The sequence below is a fragment of the Heterodontus francisci genome, chromosome 10 (assembly GCF_036365525.1).
Source record: "Heterodontus francisci isolate sHetFra1 chromosome 10, sHetFra1.hap1, whole genome shotgun sequence".
Classification (NCBI taxonomy): Eukaryota; Metazoa; Chordata; class Chondrichthyes; order Heterodontiformes; family Heterodontidae; genus Heterodontus; species Heterodontus francisci.
In genome coordinates, this window is record NC_090380.1 from 67,607,340 (window position 1) to 67,633,299 (window position 25,960).

Sequence of the window (25,960 nt, forward strand, 5' to 3'; positions counted from 1 at the left end):
AGTCGGTTAGGATTATATTTGCTGGAGTTCAGAAGAGTGAGGGGGGATCTCATAGAAACCTATAAAATTCTAACAGGACTTGACAGGGTAGATTCAGGAAGGATATTCCCGCTGGTGGGGGAGTCCGGAACCAGGGGTCATAGTCTAAGGATATGGGGTAAACCGTTCAGGACTGAGATGAGGGGAAATTTCTTCACCCAGACAGTGGTGAGCCTGTGGAATTCACTACCACAGAAAGCAATTGAGGCCAAAACATTATATGTTTTCAAGAAGGAGTTAGATATAGCTCTTGGGTTTAAAGGGATCAAAGGATATGGGACGAAAGTGGGAACAGGTTACTGAGTTGGATGATCAGCCATGATCATAATGAATGGCGGAGCAGGCTCGAAGGGCCGAATGGCCTACTCCTGCTCCTATTTTCTATGTTTCTATGCCGGAAATAGTCCTGCAGTAGAAAATGGGCATGAAATTCATTCACCCCAATTTTTGGGCAGAGAGGCTGTGATTTGCAGTGTGCCCATGCCCATTCAGATCGAGGTGCTTAAGACACAAATGTCATCTACCCACATCATCCGCAGGATTGTTGCAAAACCTTCTGGGCCTCCAGCACTGGTCTCTAATACTTAACGTTGCCAGTGAGCTCTGCACACAGCAGGAAGCACCAGCAGTGTTGCGACACACCATATGGTAAAGGCAGCCTGCTTTTTCTCAACGACAGGCTGCCTCTTAAAGGCAAACTGCACAAAAAGATTGCTGCAATTGAAATTCTTGTAAACTGAACACCAGGGCACACAGAAGGATTCAGAGTGACGGATGTGGCACTGGAGGTATTAGTGGTTCTAGTGGGCAGCAGGAGAGATGCCATGGTCAAGCAGAGAGGCCAGAAGACCCTCAAGGACCACCCTCAGAAGGAAGTGGGAGCAGGTGGCCAGTAAGGTCAACTTCCAGAGTCTGGATCCGAGGACCTGGCAGCAATACCACAAGAGGTCTAATGACCTCATGCAGGTGTTCAAGGTTCATGAACACAACTTCACCTGGCATCTCCTAACCACCACCAGCCTCTCCCATTGCTCAATGCGCCACACTCCCATCACTCATCCATTAGCACTCCCTGACACTCAGAAATTATGCCGATGATCCAGATACTCCACCTTCCTCTCATACACCTACCCCTGCCAGCCTCAAACCCACCTCTCACTGTCTTCACATACCTCCAGCTATTCAGCTATGGCAGGAACATCACTCAAACAGTGCTACATAATCACTGATTCTGCCTCCTCTCTTGCAGGGCACGGTGGCACACAATAGAAGGGAAAGGAGCAGAACTGGCAATGGACAAGGAAGCCAGAGGAGATAGTTCTCTGCACCATGCGGCCAGATGCAATGGGGCTCGCACATCCAAAGTCACTGAAAACTGTGAGAATGATGACATCTTCCTCCCTTGTATCCCTTCTCAACCACCAGCGCAACTTCAACCTGCGATCTGGCATGGTGAGCAATCTACTGATGGCGAGACCTTGAATCTTTTGCTCTCCATCCCACTCCCCTTTCCCTCACACCAACCTTCTCTTCTAAGTTCCTGCTTTCAGATGCACAAGAACGGTTGCCTGCCTCATCCCAGCTGCCGCAGGAGGAGGGAAGACAGCAAACTGCAAATCAGTGATGAAGAGGCCCCATCACTTAATCTGACCCTCAAAGTCACCAGTTCAGACACTGACATTGCACATACTTGGAGGCTAGCATAGATATGGGATCACTAGCGCATTTAAAAAAAAATTGTTCTTGGGATGTGAGCATCGCTGGCAAGATGCATTTATTGCCAATCCTAATTGCCCTCAAGAAGGTGGTGGTGAGCTGCCTTCTTGAACCTCTGCAGTCCATGTGGTGCAGATACGTCCACAGTGCTGTTAGGGAGGGAGTTCCAGGATTTTGACCCAGTGAATGAGCGGTGTGTGACTTGGAGTTGGTGTTCCCATCTGTCTGCTGCCCTTGTCCTTCTAGGTGGTTGATATCACGGATTTGGAAGGTGCTGTCGAACAAGCCTTGGTGAATTGCTGCAATGCATCTTGTAGATGGCACACACCGCTGCCACTGTGCGCCCGTTGTGGAGGCACTGAATGTTTAAGGTTGTGCATGGGGTGCCAATCAAGTAGGCCACTATGTCTTAGACGGTGTCGAGTTTCTTGAGCGTTGCAGGAGCTGCGCTCATCAAGGCAAGTGGAGAGTATTCCAGCACAGTCCTGACTTGTGCCTTGTGGATAGGGGACAGGTTTTGGGAGTCAGGAGGTGAGTTACTCACCACAGAATTCCCAGCCTCTGACCTGCTCTTGTAGCCACAGTATTCATATGGCTGGTCCAGTTCAGTTTCTGGTCAATGGTAACCCCCAGGATGTTGATGGATGGGGAATCAGTGATGGAATGCTGTTGAATGTCAGGAGGAGATGGTTAGATTCTCTCTTGTTGGAGATAGCCATTGCTTGGCACTTGTGTGGCACGAATGTTACTTGCCGCTTATCAACCCAACAGTAAATGTTGTCCCGGTCTTGCTGTGCCAAAGACTTGCTGGTTGATTGGCCATTATAAATTGCCCCTAGTATAGGTAGGGAAATATAGGGACAGGCGGGGATGTGGTAGGAATATGGAATTAGTGTAGGATTAGTATAATATGGGTGGTTGATGGTCGGCACAGACTCGGTGGGCCGAACGGCCTGTTTCAGTGCTGTATCACTAAACTAAAACTAAACTGTGCAGGCACGGACTGCTTCAGTATTTGAGGAGTTGCAAATGGTAGTGAACACTGTGCAATCATCAGTGAACAGCCCCACTTCTGAACTTATGTTGGAGGGAAGGTCATTGATGAAGCAGCTGAAGATGGTTGGGCCTAGGACACTACCTTGTGGAACTCTTGCAGTGGTGTCCTGGGGCTGAGATGATTGGCTTCCAACAACCACACCATCTTCCTTTGTGCTAGGTATGACTCCGACTGGTGGAGAGACACGAGCACGAGTAGGCTACAAGCAGGCTAGGGGTAAAGGATGGTTCATTTACCAGTTCACTGGAGGGCATGGTGGCAGATAGGTACTGCGGCAGAGGATTCAGATGAGGACCCCGATGGGGCGGCATGTAGGAGACTGCTGAATAAGCATGCAGATCGAGATGCTGGGTGCATTGGTTGGCCTAAATCAAAATAAAGAGGGAGAAAGTAGAGTATGAGAGAAAACTAGCTGGTAATATAAAAACAGATAGTAAGAGTTCCTACAAGTATTTAAATAGGAAAAGAGCAACTAAAGCTCATGTTAGTCCTCTAGAGTGAATCTGGAGGATTGATAATGGAAAGTAAGGAAATGGCAGAGGCTTTGAACAGGTTTTTTGTGTCTGTTTTCACTGTAGAGGACTTAGAAAACTTCTTAAAGATACTTGAAAATCAAGAGGTGAAAAGGAGGAACTTAAAACAATCACCATCACTAGGAAAAAGGTGCTGGGAAAACTAATAGACCTAAAGGCTGACAAGTCCCTAGGACCAGAAGGCCTGCATGCTAGGGTTTTAAAAGAAGTGGCTGAAGAAATAGTAGAGGCTTTGGTTATAATCTTCCAAAATTCCTTAGATTCTGGAAGGCTCCTAATGGATAGGAAAATAGCAAATGTAACACCTTTATTCAAGAAATGAGGGAGACAGAAAGCAGGAAACTTTCGGCCAGTTAGCCTAACATCTGTCATAGGGGAATTGCTAGAATCCATTTTTAAGGAGGTTATAACAGGACACTTAGAAAATCATAATGGGATCAGACAGTCAACTTGGTTTTGTGAAAGGGAAATCATGTTTAACTACCTTAACAAGCAAGGCATATAAAGGGGAACCTGTAGATGTGGTGTATTTGGATTTCCAGAAGGCATTTGATATGGTGCCACATCAGAGGTTACTACACAAGAGCACATGGTGTAGGGGATAGCATATTAGTGTGGATAGAGGACTGGTTAATTAAGAGGAAGCAGAGAGTAGGGATAAATGGGGCATTTTCAGGTTGGCAAGCTGGAACTAGTGGACCACCACAGGGATCAATGCTGGGCCCTCAACTATTTATGATCTATATCAATGACTTGGATGAAGGGACCGAATGTATGGTAGCTAAATTTGCCAATGACATCAAGATAGGAATGAAAGTAAGCTGTCAAGAAGAGGTAAATAGTCTACAAAGGGATGTAGATAGGTTAAATGAATGGGCAAAAATTTAGCAGATGAGTATAATGTGGGAAAATGTGAACTTGTCCACTTGGGCAGGAAGAATAGAAAAGTTGTATACTATTTCAATGGAGGGAGATTGCAGAACTCAGTGCTACAGAGGGATCTGGGTGTCCTGGTACATGAATGACAAAAAGTTAGTATGTAGGTACAGCAAGTGATTAGGAAGGCAAATGGAATGTTGATGTTTATTGCAAGGACAATCGAGTATAAAAGTAGGGAAGTTTTACTGCAGCTGTACAGGACCTTGGTGAGACCACATGTGGAGTACTGTGTACAGTTTTGGTCTCCTTATTTGAAAAAGGATATAATTGCATTAGAAGCAGTTCAGAGAAGGTTCACTCGACTAATTCCGGGGATGAAGGGCTTATTTTATGAAGAAAGTTTGAACAGGTTGGGCCTATACTGATTGGAGATCCTGAAGGGACCAGATAGGGAGGATGCTTCCTCTTGTGGGAGAGACTAGAACTAGGGGACACAGTTTAAGAATAAGCAGTCTCCCTTTTAACACGGCATGCAGGAGAAATTTTTTCTTTCAGAGGGTCATTAGTCTGTGGAAATCTCTATCCCAGAAAGCAGTGAAGACTGGGTCATTGAATTTATTCAAGGCTGAGTTAGATAGATTTTTGATAGACAAGGGAGTCAAGGGTTAACAGGGGCAGACAGGAAAGTGGAGTTGAGATCACAACCAGATCAGCCATGATTTTATCGAAGGGCAGAGCAGGCTCAAAGGGCTGAATGGCATACTCCTGCTCCCAAGTTCTATGTTCCAGCCAGACAGCCGCCTATCACTGTCAAGGAGCATGGAGGAGTCCAGTCTAACATGGCAGAGGGCATGGTGTGGAGCTTGTCCTCTCTGCAGCCTCTGCTTCATCTCTCTGCCATGCTGCATACCTAGAGGCACTGTCACTGCTGCCCCCATACCCATACATTCGTGTGGACAGGTCACTTAATCCTCACTCATCCCTGTGAGGATGCAACAACATTCCCTGGCGAAAGGACCAAAACACTTCCAAAAACATTCAAGAGTACTCCATACATTTTACTTACCTGCAATCAGGCTCTTTAAATATTGCTACCCCAGGGCCCATCTTGTTGGTTCATGCTTCTTTCCTCAGCACAATGCAGGCATTTCTAGGAACTGCATTGTCCAAATTTGGAATCCTGGTGTCACATTAGCCGATTGGTCTGTGTGAGGTCAGGATAGCGCCAATTCAATGTGTCCGGACGCACACAATGGATATAGTGGTGTGTGCCCGAATCAATGAAGAACTCCACATGGGCTGTGCAGGTAGTGGTCTGCAGTACTTCCTGCACCCCAGGGACACAAGGTAGGCCTGCATAACACCACGAGGAGTGAATGAATTTCTCAACCAATATCATTACTTTTTAATTAGGATTTTAGATTCCTGGAGCATTGGGACCAGGAGTGACCTGTACAAGCTGGATGAGTTGCACCTAAAAGGAGCTGGGACAACATGTTAATTGTGTGTCAATGATTTGATTATATGCAGATGAAGGGTGTTAATTGGGGTTGTAATTGAGCACTTATAAGCAGACACTCACTGGGACTGGTGGAGGTTTGGAGTGAGGAGCTACATGTTTGTAATCCTTTTACTCTGCACAAAAAATGTGAAACTGAGTAAATATAAGCTCTAGCATTATCTTTCCATAACAAACTTTCTGGAATTTAACATGGTAGCAGAGGATGGTTGTCTAAAGCTGAAGTTTGGAAAATAGAAAATGTTTTTGGATAAAAAACTAAAATCTCAAGGGCTACTGTGAAAAATATGGCAGAAAGCAAGTGCACATTGTCAGGGTATGATTACTCTCCAGTGTTCTCGGAGTCTGAACCATATGACCAGTGGAAGAATGAAGTGGACATGGGTTACATCTCTACCAAAATGGAAACAAGGCATGGCCTTGGTGTTGTCACTTCCTACCAAAAGTTAAATCAGAAGTAAAGTGTTTTTTTAAACTGGGTGCTCATCAGTTGGATACTGATGAAGGGTTGAATCTTCTGTTAGAATTTTTGGATGAAATTTACAAGAAATATGGCCTATTGAATGGGTATGAGGCATGGTCAGACTTGGATAGATTTCAGAAAACAGATGGTTATTCAATGGAGGAATATATCATGGACTTCAACAGACTGTATAAAAGATTGAGGAAATTCAATTTGGAGATCCCTGATTCAGTGCTAGCTTTTAAATTGCTAGATTGTGCTAGGGCGTTGCATATGGACAGGCTCCTGCTTCTAACTGGGGTTCGGTTCTTGGACAAAGACTCCCTGTTGGACCAAATGTCCACGGCCTTAAAAAAAATTCCTGGGGAAACAGTCATTTCCTGCAGTAGAACAGGTGAAAAAAAGCGGGGCATTCTGCGGTGACTCAAAGAATGGAGGAATCAATGTTTACAAGATTTAGAAATAATCCAGATACTGGAAGCAGGCCTAAGTACAATGGAAGAGTTAAAGACAAGAGGAATGAGGATGAAAGCACCTTTAGCAGGTGGGAATATTATAGTGGAAGACAGAATTGGAACAGCAATCATAGGCGAATGAATTCCATTCATGCCCAAGGAACAGTTAATAGGTGCTTCAGATGTGACTCAAAGTATCATTATGCAATGAACTGCCCTAAGCGGAGGGCCAGAGTCTTTGAAATAACACATGACGCAGAGACCTCTGAGGTAGAAGAGGAAGATACTGATGGATCTGAATGAATTGTACTAGTCATAAGGAATTTTAGTCCTGTGATGAATGTGTTGGCTGCAGATTCATTCAACTGTGCGGTACCGGATAGTGCTTGTAAGTCGACAGTACGTGGAACTGGTTGGTTATAGTGTTATCTGGATTCACTCAGTAGCGAGGATCGACACAAGGTTAAGGAGTATAAAAGTACTACCAGCTTTAGGTTTGGTGAAGACAACACACTGATGTCACTGAAGAGAGTAGTAATCCCATGTAAAATAGGAGGGGTAAGCCACTTTATCAGTACTGATGTAGTCTCCAGTGAGATACCTTTACTATTGAGTAAACCTTCAATGAAAAAGGCACAGATGAAACTTGATATGGAGCATGATAAGGCAATTGTTTTTGGAAAGCCAGTGAATTGGAAACCCAGTCAGGACATTATTGTATCCCCTTAACAAAACCTGATACTTCTAGTCAGTGTTAGAGAAGTATTGATGACATCAGGTGTTATAAATCAGAGAGATAAAAGGCAAATTGTCTTAAAGTTACACAGACAAATTGCTCACCCTTCTTGTCAGAGATTAAAAACCCTACTAAAAGATGCAGGTATGATTGATGAAGAGTATACGATGATAATAGAGGAGATTAGTGAAAAGTGTGAAATCCGTAAAAAGTATCGAAGGACACCATCACATTCTATTGTCAGCCTTCCATTGGCACGTGACTTTAACAAGGTAGTTGCCATGGATTTAAAGGTATGGGACAAAGACAAGAATATTTTCATTCTACATTTTGTAGACCTAGCAATGAGATTTAGTCTTTCTACAATAATAAATAGTATGGACAAAAGGGTGATTATAGACAAAATTATCGAGAAATGGATAGGGACTGGGCTTGGGGCACCAGCTAAATTTCTGACTGATAATGGAGGGGAATTTACCAATGATGAGTTCAGGGATATGTGTGAAAACATGAACATTACGGTTATGAATACAGCTGAAAGTCCTTTCAGCAATGGGCTTTGTGAAAGGAATCACGCAGAGGTTGATGAAATGCTGCATAAAATATTAGCTGGCCAGCCAAACTGCAAGTTGACAACTGCCCTGGCATGGGTGGTTCATGCAAAGAATTCGCTTCAGATGGTTGGAGGATATAGTCCCTATCAATTGGTCTACGGGCGGAATCCCAAATTGCCTTCTGTACTGTGCAACAGTCCTCCTGCTCTAGAATTAGTTCCATTTTTTCTACACATTTGAATGCTTTACATTTCATCAAGGCTGAGGTCTCTGAGAAAATTTGCAGAGCTCTGAGGCATTGTATAAGGCCATCTGAGGTGGAATTTAGTTCAGGAGATTTGGTCTATTATAAAAGAGAGGGCCATAGGGAATGGAAGGGCCCTGGTAAGGTAATCAGTCAGGATGGTAAGCCAGTCGTCATCAAGCATGGAAATCAAACTGTTAAGGTTCACGCTTAATCGGGGTTGATTACAAAATCTCAGAAGCTGAGCAGTTGATAGAGGGAAAAGAGGCACCTTGTACCTCAAATACTCATGTGTTTTGTGATGAAGGTCCTGAGGCACAGATAGATCAAGAGTTGGATAGTAATAGTAATAAAGATCATGATGCTCAGGAAAGAGCTATTGCATCCAAAGGCCAATTGCCTCGAGTAAGTACTCGGGTGAACATATATTCCAAATGGAGGGATGCGACAATTGTGGGGCGTGCAGGAAAATCTACAGGCAAGTTTAAATATTGGTTCAATGTTCAAGATGATGGCCAAGAAGCCAGATCCATGGACTGGCGGAATGGGGTGAAAGAGAGGAGGGTAAGAAAGCGCAGTGCAAGTTTTGACAGTGGGTCAGGAAGTGACTCTTGTGAAAGGAGAGATCACGTACTGGAGAAAGAGCCTCCGATAAAGTGTGAGGGAGATCTTCTAGCAGTAGTTCCGAAAGACATCAAAGTGTAAATAGAGGCCGTAGTACGGACAGATTCCACAATGAAATGAAGGCTAGAGGGCAGTCTCGGAATAGAACTAGAAGCAGAAGTCCTCATGATCGTGAAGTTTTAGTGGCTCCCAATAAACTTGAGGATAAACTAATAAGAGAAGCAAAACATAAGGAATTAGAGAGTGGGAGAGAGATTGGAGTTTATTCTGAGGTACCAGATAGGGGACAGCCAGCCTTGTCACAAAGATGGATTGGTACTGAAAAAGTCCTTCCCCATGGAACTTATAAGGCTAAAGCGAGGCTCGTTGCAAGGCGTTTTGAAGAGCGACTGGGTGATACTGATGTTAGAGTGGACTCTCCCACAGCTGGAAAAGTAATCTTTAAAATTTTTTTGGCTCTTATGGCCACATATTCATGGGAATGTAGATCCATTGACATAAAAGCTACATTTCTGCAAAGTGATACACTTTTCTCTGAAAAGTATCTGAAACCACCTAAAGAGGCAGCAGATACAGTAGGAAAATTTTGGAAACTGAACAAATGCGTCTCTGGCCTTAATGACGCTTCCAGAGGGTGGTATTTCTCGATGAGATCTGTTTTGTTGAAAATTGGTTGTGTTGAACTAAAAGCAGATCCTGTAATGTTTTATTGGTATCATAAAGGGAAACTTTCAGGCATCTTCATGCAGGTTGATGATTTGTTATGGGGTGGTACTGAAGATTTTGAGAAATATGTAATTAATAAGATTAGGGCAGAATTTAAGATTGGGAGTCAGGCTTGTGGGACCTTCAAATACAATGGTTAAGATATTAAGCAGACTAAGTCTGGAATAAGTTTGAATCAACAATCCTACTTAAAGAGTGTTACTCCCATCCCAGTTAAACGTGTGAGGTCATCACAGAAAGATGATCTAACTAAAGTAGAAACTGAGCAATTGCGAAGCCTCGTGGATCAATTAAACTGGTTGGGCTCTCAGACAAGGCCTGATGTTAGTTTTAATGCGCTGGAGTTAAGCACGATGATAAAACATCCAAAAGTTGAGAATGTTTTAAGGGCAAATAAAACGTTGAAAAAACTAAATCTGGAGAAATGTGTACTGAAGTTCCCATCCTTAGGTGACCCAAAGAACATGAAGCTAATAATTTTTAGTGATGCTTCACATGCTAGTCTTGCTGATGGGTATTCAAGTATAGCTGGCTTCATAATATTTCTGATGGGTGAAAATGGGAAATGTTACCCTTTAGCTTGGGAGGCTAAGAAAATAAAACGGGTTGTTAAAAGCATGTTAGCTGCGGAAACACTGGGTTTTGTGGAGGCAGTGGACCTGGGGTTCCATTTGTTAAATATTTTGGGTGAAATTCTGAACAAGGGACATCCTGAAGATAGGATACCAATTGAATGTTACGTGGATAATCGTTCTTTGTGGGACAATGTACACTGTACAAAAAGTGTGAGTGAGAAAAGACTACGTATTGACCTTGCTGGATTGAAACAAATGTTGGAGAGAAAGGAAATCGCCAAACTTAAATGGGTAAATGCAAGTCATCAGCTATCCGATTGTTTCACAAAAAGAAATGTTACTACAAAGAAATTGTTAGAGGTGCTAGAAGAGGGGCATCTCACAATGTAAAAATTTTGTACCCAATATGGAACTTATTTTGATTTATTTTGAAATATTCTTTGAGCATGTTAATCTAAGTTGTATTGTAAAAGAAAGAAGGGAATCTGTTAATTGTATTCAATGGTTTGATTCTTTCTTCTTTTCTTTTCTTCTTTTGGGCCTCCTTATCTCGAGAGACAATGGATACGCGCCTGGAGGTGGTCAGTGGTTTGTGAAGCAGCGCCTGGAGTGGCTATAAAGGCCAATTCTGGAGTGACAGGCTGCTCTTCCACAGGTGCTGCATAGAAATTTGTTTGTTGGGGCTGTTGCACAGTTGGCTCTCCCCTTGCGCCTCTGTCTTTTTTCCTGCCAACTACTAAGTCTCTTCGACTCGCCACAATTTAGCCCTGTCTTTATGGCTGCCCGCCAGCTCTGGCGAATGCTGGCAACTGACTCCCACGACTTGTGATCAATGTCACACGATTTCATGTCGCGTTTGCAGACGTCTTTATAACGGAGACATGGACGGCCGTTTGATTATATGCAGGTAAAGGGTGTTAATTGGGGTTTTAGTTGAGCACTTATAAGCAGATGCTCACTGGGACTGGGGGAGGTTTTGAGTGAGGAGCTACATGTTTCTATTCCTTTTACTCTGCACAATAAATGTGAAACTGAGTAAATATAAGCTCCAGCATTATCTTTCCATAACAAGCTTTTTGGAATTTAACAAATGTCCTTGCGGGGAGGTTAAATAGTGGTGTTGGTTTTAACTAATTTTGCAGGGTGAGGTCTGATTTTAAGTACTTTATGCTTAATAAATCTATGAGCTCTGACCTTTATGTTAATTATGTTGATTATGGGGAATAGATGCAACATCTAATCATAAATAAGTATACACATGGAGAAATCTATGTCTTGTCTGATGTTAATCTGAGTGTGGGTTTGGGGTTGGAGAAATAGTGGAATTTTGCGGGGGGGGGGGTGGGGGGAAGAAAGAAAAGCACTAAATAAAATAATGTGCACGTCTTTAAAAAGAGAAGGAATGGTTGAAACAAATTTGCTTGGTAGCTTGTAATCAGTAAATGAAGTTGGTACCCTCTTCAGCTCACCAACTCCTAACACTGGTGTAAAATGACAGAGGAAACTGCTAACACATTTCTGCGATGGGGCTAACTTACATTGATCGCAGGACCAGCATAATTCCAGGAAACTTCTGTATGCTTGAACAATGCAGTCATGCAAATAAGCCCTGAGAGACTTTGGCAGGTGTAAGATTTGCACAGATTAAGATGGTTGAAGAAACTTGCGTTTTGCATAATAACAGCATAAATATGTAAATGTAAATTTCCTTAATCATTTTAGCACAATCATGACATAACAATGGCGTAAGTGCTAAAGATAGCAAAGAAATTCAGGGCCCAATATTAATAAAAATGTATGCAAACAAATGAATATTCTTCCAACTCGTAATGGCACAACTGATAAACTAAATTTTTATATATTTTAAACAAAGCTTTCAAACCATTAGTTAATTTGTCATTTTTTAAAAATTCTCAATTTCCAGTAATGCTTCAGCTCATCTGATATGTTGCTTTTTCAAATGATGATGGGATGATAACCACAGAAAACTGAAAAGATATATAAGGGTGGCTGGTTCAATCGAGGCATTCAAGAGGGAATTGAATTGTTATCTGAAAAGAAAGAATGTGCAGGGCTGCGGGGAGAAGCCAGGGGAGTGGCACTAGGTAAATTGCTGTTTTGGAGAGTCAGCGCAGACACGACGGGCTGAATGGCCTCCTCCTGTGCTGTAACAATTCTGTGATTCTGTGATAAGGGTGGGCAAACTTATCAGATAAATGATCCAGTCAGGCAAAGTGGAGCAGCTGTGTTCAAATGGAAGCAAGTGTGGGTGGAGCATATGGGCCACCCCAGATGATTCATCCTGGGTGCCAAGTTTCATTTTGATGGTGGATATGCTAGTTAAAAAAATTAGGAAAAAGGAGAGAAGGGAAATATCTGTATTTACTTAGGCTCATCTGTGCACTATCAAACAAAATGTTCCAAGATAGCCCAGAAGTTGGCTTCCTTTGCCTTGACTCATTCACCTACTTCTCTTTAGAGTGCAAAAGAAAAGTACTGCAAACCCTGGAAATCTGAAATAAAAACAGAAAATGCTAGAAGTACTTAGTAGCTCTGGCAGCATCTGAGGAAAGAGAAAAAAGTGTTAATGTTACAGCTTGATAACAGCGCAGGAACTCCAGGAGCAACAGAGCACATCGGGAGCAAAAGAGAGAGAGTCTAAAAACAGCGCAAGGTCTCCAAGAGCAGCAGAGCACACCAGGATAGAGAAAGAGAGGGTTTTAAACCACGCTGGAATTCAGGGAGCAGCGGAGTACATCGGGGGGTGGGGGGGGGAGAGAGAGAAAGAGAGAGAGTGTTTAAAACCACGCTGGAACTCAGGGAGCAGCAAAGTACATCGGGATAGAGAGAGAGAGAGAGTTTAAAACCACGCTGGAACTCAGGGAGCAGCAAAGTACATCGGGATAGAGAGAGAGAGAGAGAGTTTAAAACCATGTTGGAACTCTGGGAGCAGCAGAGTACATCGGGATAGAGAGAGAGAGAGAGAGAGTTTAAAACCACGCTGGAACTCAGGGAGCAGCAGAGTACATCGGGATAGAGAGAGAGAGAGAGTTTAAAACCACTCTGGAACTCCGGGAGCAGCAGAGTACATCGGGATAGAGAGAGAGAGAGAGAGAGAGAGTTTAAAACCACGCTGGAACTCAGGCAGCAGCAGAGCACATCAGTGGGGTGAGGGGGAGAGAGAGAGAGAGAGAGAGAGAGAGTTTAAAACCACGCTGGAACTCTGGGAGCAGCAGAGCACATCAGTGGGGTGAGGGGGAGAGAGAGAGAGAGAGTTTAAAACCACGCTGGAACTCAGGGAGCAGGAGAGTACATCGGGATAGAGAGAGAGAGAGTTTAAAACCACGCTGGAACTCAGGGAGCAGCAAAGTACATCGGGATAGAGAGAGAGAGAGAGAGTTTAAAACCATGTTGGAACTCTGGGAGCAGCAGAGTACATCGGGATAGAGAGAGAGAGAGAGAGAGTTTAAAACCACGCTGGAACTCAGGGAGCAGCAGAGTACATCGGGATAGAGAGAGAGAGAGAGTTTAAAACCACTCTGGAACTCCGGGAGCAGCAGAGTACATCGGGATAGAGAGAGAGAGAGAGTTTAAAACCACGCTGGAACTCAGGCAGCAGCAGAGCACATCAGTGGGGTGAGGGGGAGAGAGAGAGAGAGAGAGAGAGAGAGTTTAAAACCACGCTGGAACTCTGGGAGCACCAGAGCACATCAGTGGGGTGAGGGGGAGAGAGAGAGAGAGAGTTTAAAACCATGCTGGAACTCAGGGAGCAGGAGAGTACATCGGGATAGAGAGAGAGAGAGTTTAAAACCACGCTGGAACTCAGGGAGCAGGAGAGTACATCGGGAGAGAGAGAGAGAGAGAGTTTAAAACCACGCTGGAACTCCAGGGAGCAGCAGAGTATATCGGTGGGGTGGGGAGGAGAGAAAGAGAGAGAGAGTTTAAAAACAGCGCAGGAACTTGAGGTGTGACATCACAGGAATGACGTAAGTTGATTGGCAGGTGAGTATTGCTGCTTTGAGGGGAGCGGTCCGAGAGCTTTATCTTTCAAAATCCAGGTAATTTATCAGTAATTATAAGGTTTTATTAGTATTAGTAAAGTCTACCAGCAGTAATAAAGCTTATTGGGAGTAGTGGGGGGGGGGGGGGGGCGGCGGTGGAGGGAAGAACAAAAGGGAAGGTCTGTAATAGGTTGGAAGGAAGGAGGGATTAAATGACAAAAGGGATGATGGTGCAAGGCAAAAGGAGAGAGTAATGGGACAAGTATAGAAAGAAAAATGGCTCAAGGGGCATTATAAATGGGAAAGTAGGAAGGAACTTAAGCAAGGAGTCAGGAGGGCTAAAGGGGGTCATGAAAAGTCATTGGCAAACAGGATAAAGGAGAATCCCAAGGCTTTTTATACGTATATAAAGAACAAGAGGGTAGCCAGGGAAAGGGTTGGCCCACTCAAGGACAGAGGAGGGAATCTATGCGTGGAGCCAGTGGAAATGGGCGAGGTACAAAATGAGTACTTGATCAGTATGTTCTCAGCCTAACTAGAAAGGGGGCATTGCTGGATCTGGAAGTGGGAAAGGAGGTGGGCAAAGTGGACCAAGTGTCTGTCAGGGAGCACTTGAGCAAGAGTGATCATCGTATCATAAGGTTTAGAACAGTAATGCAGAAAAGCAAGGAACGAAATAAGGTAGAACATCTAGATTGGAAGAGGGCTAATTTCAATGCGATGAGAAGGGATCTAGCCAGGGTAGAATGGAACCAAAGATTGACAGGAAAAGCTGTATCGGAACAATAGGTTATCTTTAAGGAAGAGATGCTTCAGGTACAGGCTAGGTACATTACAACAAGAATGAAGGTAAGAAAACCAAAAACAGGGCTCCTCTGATGACGAGGGAGATGGAGATTATGATGAAACAAAAAAAGATGGCGTATGATGCATGTCAGGTGAATTCTTAAGTGAGAACCAGGCCATATAAAATAAGTTGAGAGGGGAGGTGAAGAGGCAAATAACTGGCAAAGAGAGAATATGACAACAGAATAGCAGTCAACATAAAAGGAACCCAAAGATCTTCTATCGGCATGCAAATAGTAAGCGGGTAGTAAGAGGTGGAGGGGGGCCTATTAGGGACAAAAAGGGTAATATATGCTTGGAGGCACAAAGCAAGGCTAATATACTTAATGAATACTTTGGCCAGAATTTTACCCTAGGCAGACGGGAGCCGGCCACCGACTGAAAAGTGGCCACTGCTGGGACTGCAGTCCAGCACAAAGCACAATGCCTGGGATCCGGGAAAGAAGGGAAGTATTGGTTGCCTTGCCGAGGGTAATCGGTCAGGCCCTGGCGAGGCAAGGGTCGTCGTTTGGGGGGAAGGGGGGGCATGTTGGGTTGTAGGGGTGGTTAGGATAGTGGGGCAGCCCGCCATCGGGCACAGGGTGTCCGACCATGAGGACCACCGGATGCTGAGAAGCTGCCTGGTTTCGATGGGCGGCTTCTCCCAGCTCCAGTACTCCCACTTGCCATGCTTAAAATCCGCCACTTAAGGGCCTTGTTTGGCCTGGGGCGGGTGGACCGTTTATTGCCGCTGCCGCCCTGCGTAAAGTGGCGGCGGAGGCGGGAGTGGATTGGGATGGTCTCCCAGTGCCTCCCACTCCATTTTACGCACCCCCCTCCCCCCCGCCACCATCCCACTTGTCAGGGTGGCATCAAATTCTGGCTTTTTCAATGTTCATTAAAAAAGTGGAATCTGCCAAAATATCGGTAGAACCACGGAGAGTAGAAGAAATGGATAGGGGGGGGAGGTACTAAAAAGGCTGGCTATGCTTAGGGTAGATAAGTCACCTGGTCCGGATGGCTTGCATCCCTGGTTACAAAAGGAAGTGGGGTTGGAGATAGTGGAAGGGCTTGTCATAATCTTCCAATCTTCTCTGGATACGAGGGAGGTGCCAGAGGATCAGAGCGTGGCAAATGTAACACCCTTATTCAAGAAAGGGTGTAAGGACAGTCCTTGCAACTACAAGCCAGTTAGTTTCACATCAGTGGTGGGTAAGATGGTAGAAACAATAATCAGGGAAAATATCAACAGACACTTGGAGAGGTTCGATAACCAGCACAGATTTATAAAAGGCAGATCATGCTTGACTAATCTAGTTGAATTTTTTGATGAAGTAACAGAGAAGGTTGATGGAGGGAATGCACTGGATGTTGTTTACATGGATTTTAAGAAAGCATTTGATAAGGTACCACATAAAAGGCTGGTGAACAAAATTGAGGCTCATGGAATAGGAGGGTCAGTATCCAATTGGATAATAGATTGGCTCAAGGACAGAAAACAGTGAGTCAGAGATAATGGTTGTTTTTCAGACTGGAGGATGGCAGACAGTGGTGTTCCCCAAAGGTCAGAGCTGGGACCACTGCTTTTTTGGTTTATATAAATGACTTGGATCTTGGAATACAGAGCAGAATCTCAAAATGTGCTGATGACACCAAACTTGGGGGTGTGGCAAACAGTGAGGAAAATATGAACCACCTGCAACAGGACATAGATAGGCTAGCCAAATGGGCAGACAGGTGGTAGATGGAAATTAATACTGACAAGTGTGAGATGATATATTTTGGCAGAAGGAATAGGGAGAGGCAATATATACTTAATGGCACAGTTCTAAAGAGTGTGCAAGAACTGAAGGACTTGGGGGTGCATGTGCATCAATCTTTGAAGGTGGCAGGACATGTTGAGAGAGTGGTTAGTAAAGCATGTGGGATCTTGGGCTTCATAAATACAGGCATAGAGTACAAAAGCAGGAAATTTATACTGAACCTTTAGAAAGTTCTGTTTAGGTCCCAATTGGAGTTTTGCATCCAGTTCTGGTCAGCACACTTTAGGAAGGATGTAAGGGTCCTTTAGAGGGTGCAGAGGAGATTTACCAGAATGGTTTCGGGGATGAGGGATTTTAGCTACAAGGTTAGGTTGAAAAAGCTGGTGTTGTTCGCCTGAGAACAAAGGAGATTGAGGGGAGATTTAACAAAGGTGTGGAGGATTATGACAGGCTTAGATAAGTGAGACAAGGAAAAACTGTTCCCATTAATTAATGGTACAGGACTGGGGACACAGATTGAAGGTTTTGGGTAAGAGATGTAGGGGGGGATATAAAGAACTTTTTTATGCAGCAGGTGGTAAGGATCACTTGCGGGACTACAGGAATTGAGTGAGAGAGTGGAACTGACTAGATATTTCCATTGAAAGCTAGCATGGACCTGATGGGCCGAATGTTCTCCTTCTGTGCCATAAATGATTCTAAGGCTGGAATTTTACATTGGGCCGGAGGCTCCACCTACTGGCAGATAAAGTCAGTGGCGAACGCACCTCCGCCAGGCCTGGAAGCCACGCTGAGATTTTACGTGGGCCAGGGCCCTAAATGGCTGGGGTTGGACTTCTGCCCCTCTGAGGCAGGAACCATTTTTCTCATGGGATGTGGGCATCACTGGCTAGGACAGCATTTTTCTTGCCCATCCCTAATTGCCCTTGAGAAGGTGGTGGTGAGCCGCCTTCGTGAAACGCTGCAGTCCATGTGGGGTAGGTACACCCGCAGTGCTGTTAGAAGGGAGTTCCAGGATTTTGACCCAGCAACAGTGAAGGATCGGCGATATAGTTCCAAGCCAGGATGGTGTGTGGCTTGGTGGTGTCCCCATGCATCTGCTGCCCTTGTCCTTCTAGGTGGTAGAGGTTGCAGGTTTGGAAGGTGCTGTCTAAGGAGCCTTGGTGCGTTGCTGCAGGGCATGTTGTACATGGTATACAATGCTGCCACAGTGCATTGGTGGTGGAGGGTGTGAATGTTTGTGGATGGGGTGTCAATCAAGTGGGCTGCTTTGTCCTGGATGGTATCGAGCTTCTTGAGTCCTGTTGCAGCTGCACCCATCCAGTCAAGTGGAGATTAATTCATCACAATCCTGACTTGTGTCTTGTAGATGGTTTTTGGAAGTCAGGAGCTGAGTTACTCACCGCAGGATTCCTAACCTTGTTCCTTATGCCCTTGTAGCCACGGTATTTATATGGCTACTCCAATTCAGTTTCTGATTGAAGGAAGGTCACTGATGAAGCAGCTGAAGATGGTTGGGCCTAGGGCACTACCCTGAGGAACTCCTGCGGTGATATCCTGGAGCTGATATGATTGACTCAAACCAGCGGAGCATTTTCCCCGATTCCCATTGACTCCAGTTTTGCTCCGGCTCCTTGATGCCATACTCAGTCAAATGCTGCCTTGATGTCAAGGGCAGTCACTCTCACCTCACCTCCTGAGTTCAGCTCTTTCGTCCATGTTTGAACCAAGACTGTAATGAGGTCAGGAGCTGAGTAGCCCTGGCAGAACCCAAACTGAGGTTCACTGGGCAGGTTATTGCTAATCAAGTGCCGCTTGATAGCACTGTCAACGGCACCTTCCATCACTTTACTGATGATCGAGAGTAGACTGAGTAGGGCGGGAATTGACTGGGTCGGATTTGTCCTGCTTTTTGTGTACAGGACATACCTGGGCAATTTTCCACACTGCCGGGTAATTGCCAGTGTTGTAGCTGTACTGGAACAGCTTGGCTAGGGGCACAGCAAGTTCTGGAGCTCAGGTCTTCAGTACTATTGCCGGAATATTGTCAGGGCCCATTGCCTTTGCAGTATTCAGTGCCTTCAGTCATTTCTTGATATCATGTGAAGTGAATCGAATTGGCTGAAGACTGGCATCTATGATGCTGGGGACTTCAGGAGAAGGCCAAAATGAATCATCTACTCGGCATTTCTGTGAAGATTGTTGCAAATGCTTCAGCCTTATCTTTTGTGCTGGGCTCCCCCATCATTGAGGATGGGGCTATATGTGGAGCCACCTCCTCCAGTTGTTTAATTGCCTACCACCATTCACGACTGGATGTGGCAGGACTGCAGAGCTTAGATTCTGATACGTTGGTTGTGGGATTGCTTAGCTCTGTCTATCACATGCTGCTTACGCTGTTTGGCATGCAGGTAGTCCTGGGTTGTAGCTTCACCAGGTTGACACATCATTTTGAGGTATGCCTGGTGCTGCTCCTGGCATGCCCTCCTGCACTCTTCATTGAACCAGGGTTGATCCCCAGCTTGATGGTAATGGTAGAGTGGGGGACATGCCAGGCCAAGAGATTGCAGATTTTGGTTGAATACAATTCTGCTGCTGCTGATGGCCCACAGCACATCATGGATGCCCAGTTTTGCGTTGCTAGATCTGTTCTCAATCTATCCCATTTGGCACAGTGGTAGTGCCACACAACGTTAGAGGGTATCCTAAATGTGAAGACAGAATTTCATTTCCACAAGGACTGTGCGGTGGTCACTCCTACCAATACAGTCATGGACAGATGCATCTGTGACAGGCAGATTGGTGAGGAGAAGGTCAAGTATGTTTTTCCCTCTTGTTGGTTCCCTCACCACCTGTCACAGACCAGTCTAGCAGCTATGATCTTTCGGACTCAGCCAGCTTGGTCAGTAATAGTGCTAATGAGCCACTCTTGGTGATGGACAATGAAGTCCCTCACCCAGCGTACATTCTGTGCCTTTGCCACCGTCAGTGCTTTCTCCAAGTGGTGTTCAACATGGAGGAGTACTGATTCATCAGCTGAGGAGCTGAGGGGTTGGGGGTGGGGTGGTGGGTGGAGGCGGCAGGTGGTAATCAACAGGAGGTTTCCTTGCCCATGTTTGACCTGATGCCATGAGACTTCATGGGGTCCAGAGTCGATGCTGAGGACAGGGCAGCTCCCTCCTGACTGTATACTACTGTGCCGCCACCTCTGGTTTTACACGTTGGCCTTCTAAACAATTGAACTGCTGGCCCGCCGCTGGTAATATACCAGCGGTGGTGGGAGAAGGCCCTTAAGTGGCAATTAATTGGCCCCTTAAGGGCCTTAATTGGCCTGGGGCTTGGTGGGCTGTTTGTCACCTCCACTGCTGCTCATAAAATTGCAGCGGGGGCGGGAAGGCAATGGTAATGTCACTTCCGCCTCCCACTCAATTTATATGACCACCCCCCCCCTCGCCCCACCCCGCCTCCAGTTCCTGCGGGGGAGGGGGGGGCATAAAATTCCAGCCTATGACTCTGAATAGGGAGGCTGGTGGGATGGAATGTGAGGACAAGGGGACCCTTATTGTGGGTTCTGGGAGGGAGAAAGAGGTAACAGAAAAGTGCATGAAATGGAATGGATAAGGTCGAGGGCCCTGTCAACTATGGTAGGGTGAATCCTTGGTGGAGGAAAAAGGACACATCAAATGCACTGGTATGGAAGTCGGCATTGTCAGAAAAGATACAACAGAGACGAGAAACTGGGAGAATGGAGACCTCACAGGAAGTTGGGTGGAAGGTAGTCAAGGTAGCTGTAGAAGTCAGTGGGCTTATAAAGGATATTGGTAGGTAGCCTATCCCTAGAAATGGAGAGGGAGAAGTCGAGGAAGGGTAGGGAAGAGTGGGAGATGGACCGTGTGAAAGCAAGGAAAGGATGGAAACTGGAAGCAAAGTTGATGAAATTTCCCAGTTCTGGGTAAGAGCAGGAAATGGCACCAATACTGTCATCAATATTATCAATATATCAAAAAAAAGAGGTCGGGGAGCTGACTGAAGTAGAACTGGAACAAAGAATGTTACACATATTCCACAAAATGGCAGGCATTGTTAGGTTCCATGTGGATTCCCACAGCAACACCTTTTATTTGGAGGAAGTGAGTGGAGTTGAAGGACAAAGTTATTCAAAGTTCAGCCAGGTGCAGGAAGGTGATGGTGGATGGGGAATAGTTGGGCATCCGTTCAAGGAAGCAAAGGAAAATCCTCAGACCATCCTGGTAGGGGATGGAAGTGTAGAGCGGTTAGTCATCCATGGTGAAAAGGAAATGGTTAGGGCCAGGAAACTGGAAATGTTAAAAGTGGCAGAGGGTGTCATAAGAGCACTGTGGGTGTACCTACCCCACATGGACTGCAGCAGTTCAAGAAGGCAACTCAACACAAACCTCTCAAGGGCAATTAGAGATGGACAATAAATGCTGGCCTAGCCAGCGATGCCCGTTTTCCCATGAACAAATTTTTAAAAAGAGCTGCGGATGAAGGAGGGAAGAGATTGGACAAAGGAAGAAAAAATAGACACAAGATAGGAAGACATCAGTTCTTTGGGGCAAGAACAGGCTGAAACGGTGGGTCTACCAGGGCCGTCCTGTTTGTGGCTCTTGGGAAGGGGGTTGAAACTACAAGGTTGGACTCTCTGGAGTACATTGCTTTCATACTTCTACAGCTCACTAATAGCTCTGCAATCATCCCATTCACAATATGAGGACCTTGGTTTTTGTCTGTTGAAGATTATCATCAACATATTTGTCTCACATTCTTGTATGCATAACCAAGCCCTGTTTTAAGCAATGAATAGAATGTTGATACCTATTTGTCAATGTTAGAAATACCTCCCAGGACCTAAAGTCTTAAATGTGTAATATCACCCCTCCCAATTTTTCTAAACAATGTACTCCTTTGCATTCGTAAATGAAGAAAAATAATACCTTTTTTTTGATATGTTCTCAGAACATGGGCGACACTGATAAAGCTGCATTTGTTGTCCACTCCTAGCCGCCCGGAGAAGGTGGAACTGGAGTCATAAATAGACTAGAACAGGTATCTGTGACAAGTTCACTTCCCTGAAGGACATTCGTGAACCATGGCTACAATTAGCTGTAGTGCGCCTGGGTTAGGGACATGTAAATCAGACAGGTTCCTACTTCTGGTGATCACTGCTGGAAAATATGTGTCAGTGGATTTGTCCTAATTAGTCATGGCTGTGATACTCTCTGTGATCAAATTGCTCACCACACTCACAGGCTGATGGATGAGGTACCATTATTATGTTAACCAATCATAACGCAGACATTGTTACCTGATGCTTATGTTTGTTACCTTTGGCGATCCTCATACATAAAAGCCTCAGATATTTTGCCAAAATCTTCAAAGGCTTCCTTTCTCAGTGCTTCTTGGACAACATGCAGTATGAGACAAAAGTCTATCTTTTGCTGTTCACGGATGCTATAGTAGCGGCCCATTGTCATGACTTCATGTTCAGTAAGCAGTCCTTCCCCAATCTGAATCACAATATTCCTGTTTAGAAACAAAGAATAAATTAATTCTTACAGGCAGTAATAATAATCTATAATATACTAAAAAATGGAAATAAATTCAAGCTGAAATAAATTGCAACTGTCGGCGCGGTACTATAAATGTAATATTACTTGACTAAGTGATAGCAATGAGGCAACAAGTAACATTACATAACAACTTCTTACTCAGCAGTCAGTAGTGCAAAAGCATTCTCTGTCAGGAAAAATCACAAGATATAACCCCCAAGACAAGCACAACAAATTGAGTAAGTGTAAAAGAAGGGAAATTTGAGAAATTCAAGCATTACCATTAAAAGTCAAGGAACATTCAGTTAATGTGAATGAGCAGTGAAAGAAATGAATCTGAAAGCTTGACAGAAAGTTTTCAGGTGATGGGAATTCTCCATCATGTGCCAGGATCGCTGCTGTTTATCCAGAATTTCTGTGACTCTTCTGCCAAAGTTATGGCAGGTAAGTGGGAGAATTCCCATGGAAACTACCTTTAACTGACCATCATCTAGTCCAAAAGGTGAGCAATAATACAGAAATGAAAACTTAGTCCATCTTGTCCTTTGCCCATGCTCTCAAGTGCACTCCTCAACTTTCCAAAGATAGACTGAAACATTTTAGTGAAACAAGGCCAGATACAAATGAATAAGCTTCTAAATTTTACAAAAAAAGGGAATGTGCAGAGTGACAGATGTAAAATAATAATAATACACATTACCCATGCTAGTGGGCTTGCTTAACTTTTTCTGATCAGCCTTCTGAATCTGACTGGCTTTGGATTGTGATTAAAAATAGGGATATAAAACATAAAAATAGGCTTGTCTGGAATTGGAATACATCACTATCATCTTTTCTTCTTTTGCAGGGATAGGCACCAATATGTTGCACCATGGACATTTGGCAAAATTATTGACTCAGCTAGGGACATGGGGGCAATTAATCTGTATATACAGCCAACCTAATGTCATCAAAACAAGTCCGATTTAAAATATTTTTCTCCCTATTTAGGGAGATACCTGGCATTTTTTTTGCTTGCACAAGTAGTCAATGTCTGCCTGCATACCTGATGTAGCAACACTGGCAATCCGGATAGATGTCCATCTGTCCGAAGTGATCTTGCACTCTTTCTCTCTTTTTTTCATCCCTCTCCCCTCTCCTCTCTGTGTTTATCCCTCTCCCCTGTGTCTCCGTCTCTCTCCCCCCCTCTGTGTCCCCCTCACGCTCCCCGTGTCCCACCCCCTCTCCCTCTCTCCCTCCCTGCCCCCCTCGCCCGTCCTTCTGCTCCCTCCCTCTCCCCCCTCTTTACCCCTCTCCCTCTGTCTCTCTCCCCCGCCCCCTCTGTCTCCCCCCTGCACCCCTCCCTCTCCCCCCTCTGTCCCTCTCCCTCTCCCCCTCGCCTCCTCCCCCTCCCTCTCTCCACCCCCCCCCCCAATGCACCAGGAGCAGAAACACATTGCCGCTTGGCGCTAGCCACGCACTCTGAGAGAAACCAGGCTGTTTGGAGAGCTGAGAAAGTGGACTGACTGGCTAAAAAAAAAGAAGCTTGCTCTGGCTAAAAGATGTCTTGCCTTTCCAATTCTGTCAATGCTTTCCTGTGCGCTATCCTATCTGTTCTACTCACACCAACACTTTCCTTGGCTGATTCCGCAGGTCAGAGACGGGCAGTCAAGAGTGTGATGGAATACTCTCCACTTGCCTGGATGGGTACAGCTCCAGCAACACCCAAGAAGCTCGACACCATCCAGGACAAAGCAGCCCGCTTAATTGGCACCCCATCCACAAACATTCACTCCCTCCACCACCGATCACAGTGGCAGCAGTATGTACCATCTACAAGATGCACTGCAGAAACGCACCAAGGCTCCTTAGACAGTACCTTCCAATCCCGCAACCTCTACCACCTAGAAGGACAATGGCAGCAGATGCATGGGAACATCATCACCTGCAAGTTCCCCTCCGAACCACACGCCATCCTGACTTGGAAATATATCGCCGTTCCTTTGCTGGGTCAAAATCCTGGAACTCCCTTCCTAACAGCACTGTAGGTGTACCTACCCCACGTGGATTGCAGCGGTTCAAGAAGGCAGCTCACCACCACCTTCTCAAGGACGATTAGGGATGGGCAATAAATGCTGGCCTAGCCAGCGAAGCCCACATCCCATCAACGATTAACAAAAAGAGATCACTTGATTAACGGCACCAGTCTTCCCAGTGAGTCTAGCCTCCCCAGTGCTCCGCAAGCACTGCCCCCTGCCCCACTCCCATCGGTCAGCATCCCCTGATTGATGGCACCAGTCTTCCCAGCGAGTCCCGCCTCATACGTACTCCGTATCGACAGTGATGCACGCACAGGCAAACCATTTGCGCTTTTGATTGGTGGACCAGATACAGAACTTTGGCGGGCTGTCAGACTAGCCTGATGCCCAGCGCCCCGATCCTTTGTAATTACTTTCGGTCCTGATAATTATAAATGTCTTGCTCCAAGCCTTTAAACTTTTGTTTTTTTAAAACACAAGTTTAAAGTCTTGGAGCAGAACATTTAAAATTACCATGGACCTCAAAATTTTTACCATGGACACCGGTGTCCATGTACGGACACATTGCCGACCCCTGCTCTTTTGCTGATTTTCAAAGTGCCTCTTCCTTCTCCGAGTCTACTGAAAATTGAAGGATATTTCCTGATATTCCACAATGGCTTTATTTCTGTTACATTCCAAGTATATGTTTATAATTTTGATTAGGAGCAAGAGGAGAAAGAACAGTTCCTACTATCACAGTTGTTAATGTCTCTAACTACTACTGAACGCTATGATCTTGGAAGATTGTACTGAAGTCCAAAATTGCAAGGCATAGAGAGGCATTTCCAGTAAGCTGATCCATTTGAATCATTAAAACATAGAAACTTACAGCAGAGAAGGAGGCCAATCAGACCATTGTGACCATGTTGGCTCATTGAAAGAGCAGTTGTGCTTTGTCCCAAATCTCCACTTTTTGTCTGTAACCCTGTAAGTTCTTCCTCCTCAAGTACCTGTCTAACTCTCTTCTAAATTATTTATGGAATCAGCTTCCGTCACCTTTTCAGGTGCAGTGTTCCAGATTCCAACAACTGAGTGAAAACATCTCTCCTCATCACCCCTCTAGATCTTTTGCCAATGATTTTGAATCCATGGCCCAGTTGCTAGAGGGAATATTTTTTCCCTATTTATTCCATCAAAACCTCTCATCATCTTGAAAATCTATTCCCCTCTTAGGCTTAAATCTGTTAGGTCTCAAAATCTTTTAATCTTTTCTGTTCCAAAGGGAACAGTCTTAGTTTTTCCAATTCTCGCCTCATAATTGAAGTCCCTCATCCCTGATAACATCCCGGTAAACCTTCACTATACCCTTTCTCATGTCTTTACATTGTTCCTGAAGTTTGGTGCCCAGAATTGTCCACATTACTCCAGCTGAGGCCTAACCTGTGATATGATAAAGTTTGAGCATGATTACTTTGTTTTCATATTCTATGCCTTGAATTATAAACCCAAGTAATCCATGTGCTTTTTTAACTACCTTATCAACTTGCCCTACCACATTTAAGGATTTATGTATATGGATACCAAGGTCTCTCTGTTCATCAACACTTTTCAAAAGCATCCCATTCATAATGTATTGTCTTTCCATATTAGTCCTCCCAAAGTGCACCACTTCACATTTCTC

At 44.9% G+C, this 25,960-nt stretch overlaps 1 protein-coding gene across 2 annotated transcripts in view; it reads right to left on the reverse strand.

The window, feature by feature from the left end:
- Positions 1 to 25,960, reverse strand: part of efhc2 (EF-hand domain (C-terminal) containing 2) — a 164,472-nt gene that overhangs the window by 12,999 nt on the left and 125,513 nt on the right. For both annotated transcript variants that reach the window (XM_068039907.1, XM_068039906.1), the window contains one exon: positions 22,056 to 22,253. In XM_068039907.1, coding sequence (XP_067896008.1) covers positions 22,056 to 22,253 — 198 coding nt within the window. The remainder of the gene's footprint in view (positions 1 to 22,055; positions 22,254 to 25,960) is intronic.